The 20475-nt window shown below is 40.0% G+C and overlaps 1 protein-coding gene across 3 annotated transcripts; it reads left to right on the top strand.

The window, feature by feature from the left end:
• Positions 1–526: 526 nt before the first annotated feature.
• Positions 527–19120, top strand: LOC120569134 (oxysterol-binding protein-related protein 1-like). 3 transcript variants are annotated; one of them, XM_039817027.1, is made up of 29 exons: positions 527–649; positions 984–1121; positions 1244–1329; positions 1793–1867; positions 1999–2110; positions 2210–2295; positions 2726–2870; positions 3057–3124; positions 3821–3865; positions 4220–4293; positions 4641–4704; positions 4850–4951; positions 5090–5215; positions 5345–5423; positions 5775–5881; positions 10890–11058; positions 12657–12843; positions 14699–14774; positions 15276–15410; positions 15636–15733; positions 15867–16049; positions 16124–16231; positions 16510–16599; positions 16815–16941; positions 17033–17149; positions 17298–17421; positions 17521–17611; positions 17726–17746; positions 18749–19120. In XM_039817027.1, the coding sequence occupies exons 2-29, from the start codon at positions 998–1000 to the stop codon at positions 18849–18851; spliced, it is 2922 nt and encodes a 973-aa protein (XP_039672961.1). In that variant the 5' UTR covers positions 527–649; positions 984–997; the 3' UTR covers positions 18852–19120. The 3 variants fall into 3 exon arrangements, with proteins under 3 accessions (XP_039672961.1, XP_039672962.1, XP_039672963.1); XM_039817028.1 differs by lacking the exon at positions 17726–17746 and having other exon boundaries at positions 528–649; XM_039817029.1 differs by lacking the exon at positions 1793–1867 and having other exon boundaries at positions 528–649.
• Positions 19121–20475: the final 1355 nt, after the last annotated feature.

A 20475-nucleotide genomic window follows, 5' to 3' on the forward strand; every position in this document is an offset into this window, starting at 1 on the left:
AGTTCAAAGGGTTAAAATGTAGCTGTGATGCATTGGTTTCTGTGTGGTTTTTGCACAAACTTACTGTTTCACTGACAGAAGCTTGGGAAATAATTACAGCTCTAACCTGTGTGGACATCACCTGGTGCAGCAAATACTTCCATCTAGTGTACAAAAGAAGAATTAGGCTTTGAGGGATTCATTAACACAGCAGGCCTACTATTATAAGACCAACACAATTCATAGAACCACCGAATTTGGAAATATTGTATATGCTAATGTCATGTCATGTAAAGTCAATACATTATATTTTAAATTGACAAACATCACATGTGTGTAATTCATGGCACAATTTAAACATTATCAAAAGATTATTGTCTATCTCCATTCACTACCTTCACTAAAATATAGGCTATGTAAGGTAGTCTACCACACACACACACACACACACACACACACACACACACACACACACACACACACACACACACACACACACACACACACACACCACACACATAGCTGCTGCCTGGTCACATGATGGCTTACAACGGCTGTCAGCTGTTTGACATGATCACATTTCGGCAGTGAAGTGTTTGGTACCCCAACTGGCTAAACCAGACCAAAGTCTGCGAGAGTTGGGTGAATTAAGAGTTGAAAATCCTTACCTGTAAGTCTGATGTTATTTCATTCTAGTTAACAAGCTGAGTTAATTAATGTTCAAGTGCATTCCTGCCACATAGCTACTTTGAGAATGTTGTGTTGTTGGTTTTAGTTCACCCCTCCACATTCAAGCTAAAAGAAAGTAACGTTAAATATGCTAGCTAGCTAGCTAGCTAAGTTAAATAAACTAGCTAACATAGCTAGCTAGTTACTAAACTTGTTCGTACATACTTAACGTTAATATGCCGGGAAGCTTTGTTCACCTTCACTTGTTATATTTGCTTCTGTCTAATAATAAGCTTTTTGTCCCCAATATCTTGGACCAAATTATTGGGCCAAAGGAAGTCAAGTGGTGATGGAGACCGATACACTTGAGGAAAAGCTTCTCCTCTACGCTAAAGCGGGCAGTTGTTCTCATATTCAAAGGCTCCTTGAGTCGAGAATAAACCAAAGCAGCTCTCTAAACGTCAACTTCAGATGTAAGTTTTATTATTATTATTATTATTATTATTATTATTTAAAGACGACATTACCCGCCGACTAGCATTATTTCAGGGAAGTTTATGCTAGCAGTATTCATGTTTCTTTCTGTCACTGGTAGCTAGGGCTAAAGCCAGCTTAGGATGGACACCCCTCCATCTCGCCTGTTACTTTGGACACATGGATGCTGTGGAGAAGTTACTCAAGGTGAGAGTTTGTTTATACTATAGTATGTCCAGTAGAGGTGTGAATCTTCACTGATCTTTCGATTTGATTAAGATTATCATGTCTTCGATTCGATATCACGATGCGTCAAATACATTTTTCTATTTAAAGCCATGTAGGATATTTAATTCATAGCTTTTCAAGCTTAAAAAACAAGACATTCTGCAGTGCTCTAATACTAAATAAATTGGATACATAAAACTACTGCACTGAGCACATGGCACTTCCTGAATGTGCAAAACACAACAGAATATGTAAACAGAAATGTTGTTAGGCCTACATTAAATTGTAAACAGAAATAATCGATTATGAGCCTGCCGATTATCGGTGCAGCATCGTCCATGTCCACGATTCGATGCATCGATTATTTGATTAATTTCAACACCTCCTATGTCCAGTACATATTTCCAGCCAGTGAAATGTATTATATGGAACATATTTGCAGGCAGGTGCTGATGCAAATTTGCAGGATAACATGGGTGACACACCTCTACACAAAGCAGCCTATACTGGAAGAAAGGTGAAACACAACCCCCCTCCCCAATGCTGCATTGATAACCCTTTTTTCCGCCAAACTACTTTCACCGACATTTTCCCACTGAAGCTTTTGAGTGATGAAAAATGACGGAAAGATTTTTCCTTTGTCTTCAGGAGATTGTTCTGTTGCTGCTGCGGTATGATGCCTGTTCCAACATAATCAATGGAACAGCTCAAATCCCTAAAGATGTCACAGAGGATGATGAAATCATTACAATGCTAGAGGGTATGAAATTATGGGAGTATTTTTTTATTTATTTTTTTAATTGGTGATGGCTTTTCAGATCAGCTGGCCTTGTTCTCAAGCAGTTTTTAATTTGTGCAGCTGCAGAGAGAAGAGCAAAAAGGCGGTTGGAGGAGAAGCTTCTGGAAGCAGCCAGAGAGGGAGACATTTCCACTCTGTCTAAAATGGTTAGCATCTGACCATTCTATCAAATATTTTTGCAGAATATATTACACTTTGACAGCATCTTCTTTACTTAAAGAATAATTCACATATTACACCAGTGCCTTTCACAGCTTTTGATGTCTCTGATATTGTTAAAAATAAAATGCGCAAACTACGGAATTACATTCATATTTGCATAGACAGGAAGCTACAAGTTGGAATCCGAGACAGCCACAAACAAGACATGTACCAATTTTCCTAATGGCCTTCCCTGTTTTAGCAGACCAAAGAAGACTCTTCAGAAAACCAAATTTAGGGTTATCATTTCCCTTGAAGTGGACACTTATTTGGATATAGATGAGTTTCCATTGCAGTTAGATGTGTAAAAGAGGTAAATGTCAGTGGCTTTCACTTAAGTTGTTTTCTGTTGTTCAATTGTCTTCTGTTTTTCAGCTCAGTGGAAAAGAAGCTCCAGATATTCACTGCAGGGACTCGGTGGGGAATACGCCCTTACACTGTGCAACCTACAGGGGGCAGAAGCAGTGCATTATAAAGCTGCTCAAGTCTGGAGCCAGCCCCAGTACTAAAAACAACAATGGTATATGACTTAATGTTTTAATATCACCCCCTTATCACTCTGACATTTATTATATACATATATTCTTTACAATGGTGATTTTTAGAGTGCCAATTTGTTTTTAAAGAATACACATTTATGTAAATACTGCAATATGTTCTGCTAGTTTTGTTCCCGGCTTTTGCATGATCACTAATTGTGTTGCAGACCAGACAGCGTTAGACTTGGTTCGCAGTGATGAACTGAGACCAATTCTAGCAGCCTATCAAGACAAGGTAAGTGCAGATAAGTAGTTTTTAATCACCCTTTTAATTATATGAGGTAGGTACAGGAACATGACTTAAGGTGCAGTAGCTCATGTTCCCATCTCTTTGCATTTAATGTAAAAAAGATGAGTGCATGTACTGTGAGTCACTGTCATTCAGTCAGTCTGTTGCACTGTCCAACTTGAGCTATCAACTCTACACCACATTGCTATTAAATTTGGTGTAAGTCATGGTCGACAAAGGATGAAATAATTATTTTGATGATCCTCTGGCCTCTCCACCATCAGCACCATTGGGCCAAAATCTAGCTAGGAACAATCTAATTCGAACCAAAATATAGGTGCACTGCAGCACACAACTATCTTTCTGCACGTTCTATTTTCTTTTATTTTTTCTTTTACAAATCTATAAATGTGTTCACTTGAGGTCTGGTGACTGTGGAGAAAAAGCCTTGCAAGTCAGCAGTCCTTGCTCCTGCTTGGATGTCTGATAAGCCTGGCACAGCTTCAATGCAGAGCATCGCATAGTCATGGTGAAAATAAGACTAAGTACTAAGCTATTAAGTAAATGAAAAGATATATTATTTACCTCTGAACTGAAATACACTGAGGTGAGTGTGTCTGGTCTCACCAGAAACTCTTCATCGTTGTCAATTAGGCTCTGTCTGTACACAAGTCTGAGAATTATTATTTTTCCCCAACAAAGGATGTGAGCAGTGGGGTCCAGAAGATTGAAGGCCCTCTTTGGAAGGTACCCAGATGTTGAAGTGTATTCTTTTCTACTCTTAATGTCAGCCAATGTTTTTGTTCAGACTCCTCCACATCCTCCACACTTTTACTTATTCCCTGTTGCTCAACACAATATCATCATTATTATATACAAAAAGTACAGCCTTTTTCTTATTTTTTTGTTTGTTTTGTATTTCAAGTCTTAGTGTTATTTGTAAATTTGTTTATTTTGAATTATGAAGACACAAAATCAGTAGTATAAAGGTTTAAAATATTAAAAAAAAAAGTTTTAACCCTCTACATACAGTATGATATATTTATACACAATTCTTTGCTACATAGTTTATCTGTTGTTGACTTCACGTGTCTCCAACAGAGTTCACGTTTTCTTGGATGGCGATCCCACTGGGTGATAGTTGAGGATGGAACTCTCTCCTGGTATCCCAGACAGTGAGATAACTTTATACTGTATGTATGCAGTTTTCTTGAAAAATATAGTATGTGTAGGATATGTTTTCTGTATGCATGGTAGAAGTTTCTCTCTTGCTACTCCATCCTTGATTGGCGTGTGTAAAAAGCCAGATTTAATTACATGATGTCTTGTCAGCTGTAGTGGCTGAAATAAAAGCAAATCTCTCTTTCTCCAAATAATTCTTGTTGGAGATAGAGGCATTAGGAGTAGTGCAACAAGCATTCAGTGACTACATGTGCACTGTAGGGTAAATTGTTTTATTTTATACAGTGTGTCCATGTCAAAATGCCTTTGTCTATGTGCTCTCATCTATTTTCTTTTCTAGGGCTGATGCGCTGGCTGGTGTCAGAAAACAGGGCTGCAAGTCTCTGACACAAAGCTACTGCACGGTAAGTGGTAGATGTTAGATGATTATTGTAACCGATTACATGCTCACTCCATGGATGTTTCAGTTACATTGTACGTATGACATGGTGATGTTTGACATCTAGTGCAGCAAGCGTGACTGTACTGTAAGTAATTTTGTCATTGTAGGTCAAACCATGGGATCATTGCTTCTTCATGCTCAGGTGCTTTGATGACACTGTACATTATTTTAAGGTCCCCTCAAAGACAGATTCAGTGGCAACAAGAAAGGTAAGATGAGATTCACCTTCTATGCTGTTGCTATACCCCCCCACCCCCCACCCTCATTCCTCAATCTGGCTGAGTTGTCTTAAGTGTATCTGCAAGGCTGGACAACATTGTAAATGTTTCTGATATTTGTCCACTTAGAGATGGTTGAATGCTTTTGAGGCACATTCATCCTATAGCACTCGCCAGTGCACCCAGGAACAGATTATCAATGATGCAGATGGCGATGGTGGCGTGACAGTGAGGCATCTGTCACAAGCCCTTCAGGTAAGATTAAGTTCAGACCTTTTTTAATAAGGTATATTGTTAGGCGACAGTAGGGAGGGTGTTCTGTTCAGGGGTTAGGGTTAGGCTAACCCAATTCCAATGTATCTTTCTTGTACTGTGCTCCTGCAGGCTGCCAACACTTCCCAGCAGCAATTGGAGAGTGAAGTGTCAATATTTCTATCGATGGTGAAGAATGAGGAGAATTGTGGTAGGAGTCCTGGAGTTTTTTTTTTTTTTAACCTTTGGTAATTAGCCAAAGGTAATTAGCATGTAAAACACTACAACATTCTCTGTTTTAGACATCTCAAATGTGTTTATTTCAATGTACATTACAAATCTTTGGGGTGTGGAGTGTTGGTCAGACAAAACCCTCAATTTAAAGACGTGGCCGTGGGTTTTGGGAAAATAGGCATTATTTCACTATTTTCACACATTTTGGAGACTAAATTATGAGTTGATGAATCACAATAAAAAAATAGTCTGCAAATTAATATAAACAAATAACCATAAGTTGCATATATCTAAACTGAACAGGTTTTCTTTTTATATTTTTGGAAAGCATTGGCTGCCCCTCTTTTACTGAAAGCCAAAGAGACCAGTGATCTCTCCAGTGAAACCTGTGCTGCTCTCCATCTGTGCCTTGAACTGCTGTCAAAACAAGAGGAGGTAGGGAAACCTCTGCATCCTAATCAGGCCTGTATCACCATGTAAACTGTTGGATAAACGAACAAACATGCAATACAGTTGCCTTTAGGGTTTTGGCTATGTTGTCCACCATCAAACCATTGCTCAAACATAACTAAATGCAGCCAGAACCATAAAAACGTTGCAGAGGTTTATCTAATATACTGTATTGTTATGTTTGCTATACAGGTGAAACAGCGTTGGTCTTGTGATGCTGGAAATTTGACATTTAAATGAAATCTCATCTAGTAATCGGCAATCTTGCGCTTGGTTCAATAGTTTTGGAAGCTTCTTTTTAGATTAGCTGCAGCCCACTAAGCATGTATGAATATTTATATTATTGATTCCCATAGCTCTAACCCATGTGCTGCGCTCCTATTGGCTGGATACATTATATGAATGATTACATAATCCTTAAGCCCCTCCCCTTTACGTTAGCTCCTTAATACCAGTCCGGTTTGAAGTTTGTGTGTAGCCCATGTCCACCTGTCCAAGTGCTGTGCCCTTGGGTTAGGGGGGGTGGGGTTATCAATGGAACAGTGCGGTAATCACTGGCATGTCTGTAGGAAGGACACAGGCAAGATCCGCTTTTATGCTTAGGTCTGCATTCAGCTTGCAGATCAGAGTAGACACACACACACACACACACACACACACACACACACACGGACGCCCTTGGACTTGGATCCACACAGTCCCGCTCAAGGGAAAGGCTGTGCATTGAGCGAGAGAAGTGAAGCGCGTGCATATTCACAGGCTCAGATGGAGAGGCATGCATTCTCCCTCACACAGTACAAATTTACGCTCACAGGCACACTTCCACATGCCAGAGCATCTGAGCTAAGGAGAAATAGGAGGCAGTGACGGCACTCTCATCCACTATCTGCACAGGTACAAACCAAACCGTTGTTCTTCTTGTATCTGTCTGTCTGTTTGCAATGGGCTGGTCTCTGATGATTTACTGTAGCGTAACGTGTTTGAAGTTTGGCATAGATTGGATTTAATCTGATGTTTTTAGTGTGTTACTGATTTTAATGGTTGATCTGAAGCATTGGCATTTGCGAAAGCTATTCATCAATATGCGGAAAGTCATTCTTCTTTGATTGAATGATCTGAATTCAGTGTTAAATTGAGCATGTTTGAGGTGGTACTGAGTGGTACACTGCTGATTGCATCTTTTTAATTTATAATGTAATGAATTCTGTCAAAGTAAGAGTATAAAGTGTGTGTGTGTGTGTGTGTGTGTTTGTGAGACTATTGTCTTGTAAATCCATTGGCAAAGAGGAATTACAAGTGTGTGTTGAAGATAACTGAATTAATTTTCCTCTGTCATAGTAAAACTTGTTTTTGGAAGTCAGCTGGATATAATACTGCTCAACAATGCCCAAATGCAGCATGTTTACACCTTGATGTGTGCATTACCAAACCACATCATCTTAGTATGAATTGGCAACAGCTGCTGTCCTGTCACAAAGAATAATCTGGCACTGTTATCACAGGTACGCAGAGAACATTTATTGCAGCCTCCTCACCCAAGAAGCATTGCAAGTGTCATAACAATGGACACTTAATGAATTTGGGACAACCAAATGAGAAGAAAATATCTCAACAAGCATCTTAACATCCAGTGGTCTTATGCTAAACTGGTACTACTACATGTACTAACTGGATTATATTTTCTACACTGCTGAGATTGGCTGTATTAGGTAGTATTAAGTCTAATCCTACATTCTCATTGTCCTGGCACAGATGCCTCTGTAGTAGTAGTACATAACATACAGTAGTCACATGCTGTTGTAGTAGTGCTTTGATGTTCGGGCAGATGTAAAATAAAGAAGCATGATTCACAGCAAGTGAAGTTTTACCCTTCAATAGAATATATGTGGTCTGACCCATTTCAGCAGCAGCTGCAGAAATTAAGTATGCTAGTTAGAGTGCCACATTTATACAGGGCATGCCAGGCACCGTATTGGTTGGTGACTACACAGCATTTAAAGTGGAGAGGTCTGTGCTGCTTACTCTCAAACACACACACAACCCAGATTTATAAACCCAACCTTTTCTTTGTGTTTCTCATGCAGCAGGCTTCCACACCTGTCAAGAAAACAAATGGAGGCTTACTGCATGAAACCATTTAGTGGTGACACGCAGATAAGCATATCTGTCAGTTTGTATTTCTGTGAAGGCAGGAGAAGGGCAGCATTGTTTTCTCTGCAGTCATTCATAACTTTTTTTTTTTTTTTTTTTTGGCAACAGTCAGTAAGAAATCAGATTGCCCTTCAAACCCTTGGGGATTGGAGAGAGTACAAAGTACCGTTTGACCTTTTTAAATAAAGCATTGCCACATGGGTAACTGTCTGACCTACTGACTGTCATCTCTCAGCCAGGAGAGACTTCCTGCTTAATGTTTGTGTTGGGCCCTGCACTGACTTCTTTCTTTTTCAGGTAATACGAGATCTGGATAAGAGGAGGCAGTATATATTCAACCTTATCTTTTTGGATTCTGGCCAATTAAGCCAAGGGTCTGTATGTACTGAGAAATACTTTGTAATTGGTAATGCAGCTCTCTGCTGCAACAGTACTGGCATCACGCTCAAATCAAATATTTGTTCAGTAGCTTAGCTCCCAGCCATCATATAGTCATGTACAGTTTGATATACAAATACAAGTTACAGATATTACAGGGTACTGTATAGAGCTGGAATACATCCCCCGCAGAGAAAGCAAACTTCTAGAACAAAGTGAATGCTCTACCCTTTAGGGTGTTGGCAAAGGAGAAGCTTCCCTCCCAGGCTCCAGCAACCGCTACTGCACACACAAAGCCTCAGCAGGGCTTAAAATAGCGCTGTTTGTGCTCCGGAGAGAGGATGCTGTGAGAGCAAAAAAAACTGGCTGGGATAGTTACACAACAAAGTGTTCTGTTCCTGGATGGGCTCTTAAGCCAAGTGCCTGGGCCTTGGAGTGTTAACACAGGCTCCTAAACAGCAAGATAATTTACTTCACACCATAAATTTAAAAAGAGGCTTGAATTAATTGGGGGCTTGCGATGACACATGGCACACGTGATATGTGAAATGGGTCTCTTTAGCCAGTGTTAGTGTGATTTTGCTGTTGTTCATTGGAAGCATTTTAGAGGTCATATTTTGGGAAAGTGTTAGATTTGCACAAACAATTTAGAACAGTAGGATAATGCTGCATTCCACTGTAGGTGCCAGGCAACTGTTGGTGTGAAAGAAGCTGCTTATGAGCTTCTGTCACAGTTACAGCAAATATCTTAGTGCGACATGAAGTCCTTGTGTATGTTCAAGTACACAAGGATACAGGCCTCTATAGAAAAGTGCTCATGAAAAATGTCAGTGTGATTCTGGGTTTTTGGTTCCATCAGATGTGTGTGTGCATTTGAAGAAATGGAGTGATACAGCAAGGTCATGAAAGCTTCAGTTCGGATAAACCCAGTGTAGCTTGAAATGTTCTGACCAGAGGTGTTTTATTGCTCTCTATTGCAGAGTGAGGTTCTGCATATTGTTGCACATAAATCATTCTCACCGTACTGTATGTATAGTAACATTTTGCTGAGTCAAGTCTAGTGCACAAAAGAAATCCAGTTTACATTATGTATTTTCAGTAATTTATTTGCATAATAAACCCTTAGTTGATATCCGGGTGCTCAGATCAACTATGCGTGGATTGGACTTTATTGGAATTTATTACCAAAAGCCAGATCGACAGACAAGAAAAAAAAAACAATCAGCAAATTGGTGAATATATCACTGTGTTTACTATCTCATCCATCATGTGTGGCTGATCTCCACCACACAAGAGTCTGAAGCAGTTGATGTTCCAACTTCCTGGAATAATGTTGGAGCTGCTGACAGGGCTATGATCTATATACAGTATATTTATTTATAAATATCTTTATGATTTTAGAAAGTTATGTCAAAATGAGCACTATTTATATAAAAAAAAAAAAAGAATCGTAGAAATGCTGTGTGTTTTTCACATTTGGTACTTTTAATGGAAATCACAGATCATGGATATCTCGGAGTAGAATTTCATAGAAATTATCTTTTTTGACCTTGTTTGATCACGTAGAATCTCCATTGTGATCACTGAAACATTGCCCCCATGGTGGTTACTGTATAGCCACACATCTGAATGGAAAGTTGGTGAGCCACAGATACTTTGTTGCAGGCATGAATTATAACCCACCTTGAGCACATCAGCAGATGCGTTGACAGGCGCTTCTTTGTGCATGGCTGTGTACACACAACTACTAATACTACTGGCAGTATAAGAGATGAGGATGAACTTTTCTTCTTCAACTGAAGACTTTGCAGTCTCAGATTTACAGTGTGATTTGCTCCCGTCTCTCTCCGCTGCCTTCCTCAAGGTGACTGTGGGAGTGTTTTTAAACGGTGGAGGCTTTGCTCGATTTTTATGAGCAGTCTTATTACCGGTATTTTCAGTGCACTTTATTTGCTTTGCGAATGTGTTTTTGTCTGCTTATAATACTTAAAAAATGAAAACTTAAAAAAGGACATTTATGAACTCAATGCATTTCTAAGAAAAATGTGTTATAGCCATTATGTTCTATATAACTTTTGGTTTTTGTTAAGTATCCTGTCTTCTGTTTAGCTAGTAAAGAACGGACAACCGCAGCATTAGACAATAGGAAATACTGATCTGGTCTGTCCCCCAGTGGCCTGGCTCAGGTTGCCCTTAATAGATACTCAATCCTGGGCTACAGAGCTCTCAGAGACTGGGGTGTTTGGTTCCGACTGGAAGAAACCAGATATGTGGGCAGGGTTAGAACAATGACCTGCCATCAGAACCACAAAGACGCACACACTGTGGCAGCTACAGAAGCAGATCAATACCTTCAAATCAATCACACCAGTCAATCACACATTTGCCATATTTTCCATACTGTCTATACTGTACACATTTTGGATCTGTGGGTGTGGGTGTGGTCCTGGTCCTGTGTTTGCAGGTGTGGAGCCTGAAGTTAGAGCAGGAGGTGGAGAAGAACAAGGCTCTGACAGAGGCTCTGCACACATTGGCAACTGAGCACTACGAACTCAAGCAGTCCCTGTGTAAGAGCAGGAGGCCCTCTACTCTCAGTACCCTCACTGAAGATGACTTCTATGATGCTGTATCAGGTCAGCAGCCTCTAGGTGCACAGTTAGTGAAGTAATCAAGAAGTTAATATCTTACGGGAGTTAGTATCAGTATATCTTGTTCTTCATACAGCGTCTTGGCCAGGTCATAGATTACACAAATTAAGTCTCAAGCATTATCTGAATTTTCTTTCCTGGTAATTTTCTACTTTTACTAATGATGCACTTTAAACTAACGTTGAGTTAAATGCATTGTTCGTTGAGCTGTGCTCATTTCTTCCATTGCAGAGCTTCTGTAAGAACGGTATTGTATGGAGTTTTGGACCTCTAGTAGTGCTGTCCACAGTTTGGCAGTAAAGCGCAAAGAACCTGGGCAGGGAAGAAAAAGAGTGGAAGCTTGCAAACATAGATGTAAACAATGCACAGTTTTAAACATTATAAAATGGGTGGGTGGTTATACCCAATAGCCTTGTTATTTTTTCATGTCCATTGTCAAAAGTTGAGAATGGTACCAATAGAACCGCTCCTTTCAGTCTTTATTTATTTATTTTTAATTTTTTACCCCTCTGTTGGAGTACTTGGCACACTGATCCGATACTAAAAGGTGGAGCTAGAATTCAAAAGGTTTTTCAGCTTGTTTCTCAGCGCATGGCTGTCCACGGCTCTCACCATCCGGTAACACCCCGCCTTCATTTAGTAGTAGCGTCTGCAGTGAAAATGCAAAACAGATCTAGTGTTTAGGTACATGTGGGTACAGGTTACCTATGGTTCAAAAAGTACTATACTGAAAGTGTTTGATGGAAACACGGCTAATGATATTCCTTTGGCACTTTATCGGTCTCTGAGATTACCCAGATAACGCTGCCAATATCCTCTTCTCTTATACTCAAGTGTAATGAGATAGTGATTAGGCTGACACCCACTGTATGTTTACCATGGACAGTATTTGCATCAGCAACGTGTCTGAAAAAAAATTGACGAAGTTTGCTTCTTTGTATACCCAAGCCTCGCCATGGTGATTATTTACACTAGACTTTCTTTTACAACATGTTGTGCACTACGGACCAATCTTTCTCAGGAATCATTGCATTATTCATAGATAGCTCTGAGTTATATACTAGCCAGAGACAAACTGCCTGTAGACTCTAAACTGTGCGCAGCATATACAGTACATGAAGATGTTCACATGCTGAGGTGAGTGTGTAAAAGCTTAAACACTGTTGTGTCTGAAACTGAAATTTCTGTCAATACATTGTTCAGTATGCAAGCACATGGTCTTACAATAAGCACTGATAACTCAGACTAGCATATACAGTCCTCCATCACAGTGTACACACACTATTCTCACATCCCATTGTGTATGTGACAGTACCTGTGACAGGGGAGGAGCAGCATCCAAAAAACACAGAGCAAACAATGTTTGAGGAAATGAAGCCTCTCATTGGAACACAATCCTCAGGTGGGGATTAGGTGGCAGCAGGGAGGGGGAAGTTAGAGAGGAACTCGAGCACAAGTGCTTATTCGCAGATAGCGTGCTGTTCAGGCTGCAGCTTTTTGAGCCGGCCACTCAAACCTGTATGTGCGTTGGTGTGCGAGTGTTTGGCATGACCTGGCATCTGCCCCCTGTCATCATCCCACAGAGTCGGAGCTCTCGGTGAGCGGCTTCCTGTCTGTGGCCAGTCAATCTTGTGAAGAGGACGAGGGCCGAGACAACCCCCTTCTCAGCAGCCTCCGCCATCCCAGCGCACTCGGGGGACCTACCGGAATGTCAGGGGAGGGTAACCATGGCAACCAACCCGCCCAGTACAACGGAGTCGAGAAGCACAGGTGGGACATGCTCCAGTTATGATGTCATGCTTGTTTACTGGCTTAAATGATGGTACGAGTGGAAATATCATGGTATGGTAATACCAGCCATAGTGAGTACATAGTGACAACCTATTCACTGTTTATTATGTGAAAGACTTTGTTAAAGTGGTTTATTACAGCTGGTAGCAGGATTAAGTAATATACAACTTTATATTGCTGAGCAACTAAAATAAATATTGTACGTGTGACTTTTTGATATGCGTACCTGATGACAGGTTGCAGACTTCAGCCAATCCAGAGATAATAGCCTGTTTTTTTTGTTTTTCCTAACTGGTCCAACTCTCCAGGTGAATAATCAACCTAGTGCTTGGTTTTTTTTTTTTTTTCGTGTAGATTTCACAATCTTTCATTTCCGTGGATGCGGATTCTGGCTTGGCCTCTCTTCCTTAATCCAACAAGTGATCCATGAATAATTCAGCATGTGCTGGCTCAGAGTAGGAGTTGGAGGAAAGGGGGCTGGCTGGCTGGCTAGCTCTGTGTGCATATGTGTACGCTTGGGTGTGTGTCTGTGTGTGCATGCATGTGTTAAGCTGTGTGTGTTGTGCATTAAAGATTTATGAGGTGTCTGTTCATTTGGAAATACTCTTGTCTTTCAAAGATATGTCTGTCCCTGGTTGCCTGTAGATGGGCCTAAGTCTAGTTGTTTAACATGTCTTACTCTACATTTCTATAAGGACCACTCTAATATAAAGTCAAAATGTAATAATTATTTGAAGACTGAAAAGCTCAACCATAGACAGTGTTGGCTGCAAGACGTGCATGCTTAAAGGATTGATTAGGGATGTTGACGTGTAGAACCATATTCTAAGCTAAATGGCTGAACAAATTGGAGCATCTAATCTAAAAAAGTAAAACCTACAGGTCCTGTTAATCTTCAGACATGTAAAACCCTGTTGTAGGTACCATTTACTTTAGGAAAACTCCATTATCATGGTTCAGTTTTTTTTAAAAGTCCAATGAAGAAGTCCTCTGTAAAAAATCTATTTTAGGGCCGAGTCTGGTGAAACACAAACTATGCCAGAGGTAATAGTCTGCCAGGCATCACTGTGCTGCTCATCCTACAGATGGAGCAAACCCCCACCCTTCTACCTCTGTTTATTTAGCTGAAGTAATGGCTTTTATTTGTGTAGTTGCTTCAGCACTCAATTTTAAACAAGGACACCATCTGCCTCCAGCAAGCATACCTGTAAAACAGTCCTCACTGCAGAGGTTAGCAAGGCTGGAAGATAAACTCCGTCAAAACAGACCAGATTTAGTCAAGCAGCAAAGGCTAAGAGAGAGAGTAGGAAAGCAGCTGCATGTGTATAATAGAAGACCGAGAAAGCTCAATCATAATTAATCTAAAGGGTGTGCAAATGTACTTATTTTAAAGCCAAACTTCATATACAAAAAGACCAATTTAAGGAATGCATCTTGTAACCATACGGTCTTGTAAAACACACGTATGCAGTCGTACATCCATTCATGGGTATTGCATGAGGTTTGACCAGACCAGCTGAAAGCTCATTAGTTTACAGGTGTCAAATTACTTTGTACCCAAATGGTGGCTCAAGCTATGTTGTTTGTTCTGCAGCTTTTATATAGTATAAACAAAACTCTAATGTTTTTAATGTGTGGTTTTGTGCTTAGTGCCACATTGGAGAAGTAAATCATTTTGAGTGTGGAGGAGACCAGGGTGTTTGCCTGCTAAGAATTGACACAAAATAAACTATCTAATGATTTCCGATTTAATAAAGTGTAATCTTCTTTATTCATGTAATTGTCTTGTATAGTTGACAGTGCTTCTCCCACTCTTTATACCACTGTCTTACAGAACATCTCTACCGGCTCCCATGTTCTCCAGGAATGATGTCAGCATCTGGAGTATCCTAAAAAAATGCATTGGCATGGTGAGAACCGACTAGTCTCCTCAGACAGATTTACCCTTTATTTGTTGTGCTTCAATTTACTGTTTGGAGGAAATGAATGCTGGCTTGAGATATTGTTTTTAAGTAGGCTTGGTGAATAAAGAAAGTAAAAATTACCTAAATAAAAGTTAGTTAATTAAGATAAATTAGTATTTGTACTTCCTCCTTAAATTATGACTTTAGAAATATAGTCATTAGTATCAGTGTCTTGGATTCCTAAGGGAGCTCAGTCCTTACCCAGCCTCTGCCTGGATTTAATTACATTTAATAATGTCTATTAATGTTTTATTCCCCAATTAAATGTGGCTAATGATTCATGCATACGCAATTCAGAAGGCAGGCAGATACACAGACACGCATGGGGTGCAGATGGTACGGTCTTGTGGTTGTTGAATTAAATGTCAATTATGCACACAATCCTCTGCCCATGCAATACTCTGTTTCCTCACGGTTTCTTTTATCTTCTCCCAATTTCATTTTCAGGAGTTGTCAAAGATTGCCATGCCTGTAATATTTAATGAGCCTCTGAGTTTCCTCCAGCGGTTAACAGAATACATGGAGCACACCTACCTCATCCACCAGGCCAACGCCACAACCGACTCTGTCGAGCGGATGAAGGTACCACAATGCAAAGTTCACTTTCTTAAATAAAAACAAAGATAAGTCTAATAGTGATTTGTCATTTGTTTCTTCTCATACAAGGTCACATTATCTAATTTAAAATTCAGATAGTAGTGACTTTCTAGCCTTTCATAAAGTATGCAAGACTCAATAATTTCTCATAATTATCAAATATTGAATTAGTTACCTGTAATTTGGTTACAATACTTCAATGCTTTGTAGTGTGTTGCAGCATTTGCTGTGTCAGCTGTAGCATCGCAGTGGGAGAGGACTGGGAAACCCTTCAACCCACTACTGGGGGAGACCTATGAGCTCATCAGGTAAGACAATGGACTCCTCAGTACCTTGTATGCACTAATATGTTTCATGAGCACACCTGTACACAAACCATATTTCATATAGTGAAGATGTATACTATAATGCAATACCAAACATGTCCCTGTTCTCCATCAGAGACGATTTGGGCTTTAGGTGGGTGTCAGAGCAAGTAAGCCATCACCCTCCAGTCAGTGCCTTTCATGCTGAGGGCCTCAATGAGGATTTTGTCTTCCATGGCTCCATCTACCCCAAACTCAAGTTTTGGGGAAAGAGCATAGAAGCTGAGCCCAAGGGACTCATCACACTGGAGCTGCCCAAGTGAGTGCACTTTGATTCTTCTATGTCTTCTCATGTTACTTTTGTCTTTACCTTTTGCTTCCATGTCTCTGCAGATATAACGAAGCATACACCTGGACAAACCCCACCTGTTGTGTCCACAACATCATTGTTGGTCAGCTTTGGATTGAGCAGTACGGCAGCGTGGAAGTGCTCAATCACAAGTAATAGAAATTCCCATCTCTTTGTGCTGCTCCGTGTGTCTTGTTTGTCTGCAAATGCATTCTCGCCCAGTTCATTTGCATGCACGGAGACTCTTTGTTTCTGTGCTCTGCAGTGGGGTGTTGATCTACTTTTCAGATTCAGTGTATTGATCATGGGAGCAGAACTGGGACAGTTGCCATTAGAATAGAAGAGCAGGATAATTAATGTTTGAAAGCCTCAGCTCGCAGAAGGAGAATAGTGAAAGGGAATTGGTAAACAGCCTGTCCTTCTGTGGCAGGACCGGAGAGAGATGCAGCATGATGTTCAAGCCCTGTGGCCTCTTTGGAAAAGAGCTCCATATAGTGGAGGGATACATCCTTGATAAAAGGTATCCTCTTCATTTAATTACCAATGATTTCATTATTCATCTGATGTTTAATGTTGCCTGAAAGTAATTTGTCATATGTATTGAAAAACATTTGAACACAACAATTGGAACAGTTTTACTCATCAGTATTGTCAGAACGGTGACGCTCAGCGATGATGTATCAAATATCAAAGGCATCTAAAGCTGTGTTTTATTGGTTTATTGTATGTTTGCAGCAAAAAGAAGCTCTGTGCGATTTATGGCAAATGGACTGAATGCCTCTACACAGTAGACCCCGCTACCTTTGAGGCCCACAAAAAGACTGACAAAAAGAATTTGGATGAAAAGAAGGGCAATAAACAGGTATTACATTTGACTGCTTTTAAAGTCACCTGTGTTCTGCCTCCATTTGGTTCAAGTTAAACTAATGTGCGTGCGTCTCATGTGGCCCCAGAGCAGTGTGGATGAGGAGCCAGAAGAGATGCCTCCACCTGATGCTGAGACAGCCCAGGTCATCCCCGGCAGTGAGCTCATCTGGAAGATAACGCCACGACCAGACAACTCAGCCAAGGTACGAGAAGACTGAAGTGGTGGAAGGGGAACAATTTGTACATTTCAAATAGAAAAATCATGCACAATAGCTTAAGATGAGGTATTGTTATTTTGTTGCTTTTTGTCCTCTATGGCAGTTTGTGGTAATTGAATTCTCTCTCTGGCAGTTCTATGCATTTTCTACGTTCGCCATGCACCTAAATGAGCAGGAGAAGAGCATGGAGGGAGTTATTCCCCCAACAGACAGTCGCCTCAGACCTGACATCCGCGCCATGGAGAATGGAGATATAGGTACGGTGTATGACCTTGATTTGAGTCCCTTTATGCCACACCATCTTAAATAACCATCTCTGGCGGTATTCAAGTTTCTATATCCATTTGTTTTTATAGATTTGGCAAGTGCAGAGAAGAAGAGACTGGAGGAAAAACAAAGAATGGCCCGGAAAAATCGCACCAAATCAACAGATGAATGGAAAACGAGGTCAGTTAGTGAGCAATATGATGTACTGTCATTGCCCCGTTGCTAATTTGTTTTTACTAATTGCCTCCCTATTGTCTTGTGTTACCAACTTTCCCCTTTATTATAACTGAGAAGGAACGCTGCACTTGGCCCAAGGTTAGATTCAAAGCTTTGCCTTCTTGCTGTTGTTTTTTCTAGTGTGAAGTTCAGCACTACACCACACCACCCTCCTCAGGACAAAATGCACAATTACAACTGTGTGCTAGTGAACTCATTTGTAGAGATACTGGCACTGGTGAAGACACAGGTGTTTGACACTGGGTATTTAGTTTGAACAAGGAAGACTAGCAACATTTTTGCCATGATATAGTGTTGTGCTTTTTGTGTGTTTCAGTTTGTCTGCGATTCTTTTCTTACCTGTAAAACAGTCCTCACTGCAGAGGTTAGCAAGGCTGGGAGATAAACTCCGTCACCACACACCAGATTTAGTCAAGCAGCAAAGGCTAAGAGAGGGAGTAGGAAAGCAGCCGCATGTGTATAATATAAGACCGAGAAAGCTCAATCATAATTAATCTAAAGTGTGTGCAAATGTACTTATTTTAAAGCCAAACTTCATATACAAAAAGACCAATTTAAGGAATGCATCTTGTAACCATACGGTCTTGTAAAACACACGTATGCAGTTGTACATCCATTCATGGGTATTGCATGAGGCTTGACCAGACCAGCTGAAAGCTCATTAGTTTACAGGTGTCAAATTACTTTGTACCCAAATGGTGGCTCAAGCTGTTGTCTGCTCTGCAGCTTTTATATAGTATGATCAAAATGCTAATGTTTTTAATGTGTGGTTTTGTGCTTAGTGCCACATTGGAGAAGTAAATCATTTTCAGCACTACACCACACCACCCTCCTCAGGACAAAATGCACAATTACAACTGTGTGCTAGTGAACTCATTTGTAGAGATACTGGCACTTATGAAGGTGTTTGACACTGGGTATTTAGTTTGAACAAGGAAGACTAGCAACATTTTTGCCATGATGTAGTGTTGTGCTTTTTGTGTGCATTTCAGTTTGTGATTCTTTCCTGATCTCTCTGTTATCCCCAAGTGCTGTACCCCATAACATTAAATAGATCTTCTCATTGTTAAAACTCTGCAGGTGGTTTCAGCAAGGACCCAACCCTCACAACAAAGCTCAGGACTGGCTCTACTCGAAAGGCTACTGGGACAGAAACTACACTCACCTGCCTGAAATCTACTAAGAAGTAGAAATGCACACAATTATACCATACACGTGGATATCTACTTTAACCACCTTTTGGATGTTATCTGCTGTACTGGGGTTTGTGCAAGGGCTCCCTAGCACATGCAAAAAGGTCATGGAGTTGGTACAGAAGAGCAGGTAGGGTTGGGTTGAGAAGAAATGCTTAAAAATGTCTTTAAAGCCGTCAAAAGGCAGTAAAACACCGAATAAACACCAAAGGCATAAATTATTTAATAGATGTGTGTGAACAATGAAGCACAAAAACTCTTTTGCGTATTTATTGTGGTTGTTGACCACTTAAGTATGGTATAGGCATGTTTTGAAAATACTAGAATGTCTTTTAGAAATATATCTATATATATATATATATATACACACACACACACACACACACACACACACACACACACAAACTCTGTTAGATAGATGGAGAGTTTAAACAGCAACCTTGGATTTGTTGTTGGTAGTTTGTCCATAATTTCTGCTGGCCGTGGAAACATTTTACTCATCAGCTTCAGTGCAGAGATACACCAGGCAACACCTCTACATACAGGTAATAATACACATCCTGAGCACATCGATACGTTAATTTAACTCTGACACTGATTCTACTTTTCACTGCATACTATAATGCATTATAGCAGAGATCTTCAACAGTGGGTCCGGGACCCCTAGGGGGTCCTCAGAGTTAGTGCAGGGGGTCCACCAAATTATGTAAAAAAAATAATATATATATATATATATATATATCTTTGAATTTTTTTATTTCAAAAATTTAAATAAGGCTGAAAATATGTATTAATATGAATGAAACATTTTAATAGCAAAGATGAGTTGGCCTATTTGTGAAAAATATGATTTACACATTGAAGATAAGCTTAGGTAACTATGGTAGCCATACAGTTAAGCTTGCCTTCCAGATGGATGTTTAACATTAAAACATGATGCATAAATAATATCCATTTCTTTTCATCCATTCTGCGCAGTTTAATATGCAACTGAATTGTATACAATACATGCGGTAGGGGGTCCCTACTCGGTCTCTCTTTAAACTTAGGGGTCCCTGGCCTCAAAGACGTTGAAGACCCCTGCATTATAGTATGCAGTGAAACGTATTCAAATGGACCATTTGGGAACGTTTTCCTTTTGTTTTCACTTAGCAGTACAATTGATGGTGCATAAAATTAGTGTTTAACTGTTCAAAATCTGCTTGTTTGCAGAGTCTGCGTCAATGGATTGTAAATCTGTGTCTGGCTGTTTCCCTGCATCCCTGTTTCTCTGCAAAGATGATGGCAAGTAAAATGTTACAGATAAAGTTACTAGGACAGCACTCCAATTTAATAAAAAGTAAAATGTTACCATATCCGACAAGAATTGTGGCCAGCACCACAGCAATAAATCTTTTACAACAAAATAAATGTTAAAAATATATCATTAGCCCTAAACTATGTACTGTATAGTTGGTGTATAGAGACTAACAGCGTTGCACATAAGTCTACCTGACTCTGTGGACACAGTAGCACTTTTTTCTAACTATACTGAAGCAGGGACACTGGCTCTGCACTTAAGAGATATTAAAGTATGATAAGCTATATTCCTGATCTATTTAAAATTCCAACTAT

The sequence above is a fragment of the Perca fluviatilis genome, chromosome 11, assembly GCF_010015445.1.
Source record: "Perca fluviatilis chromosome 11, GENO_Pfluv_1.0, whole genome shotgun sequence".
NCBI lineage: Eukaryota > Metazoa > Chordata > Actinopteri > Perciformes > Percidae > Perca > Perca fluviatilis.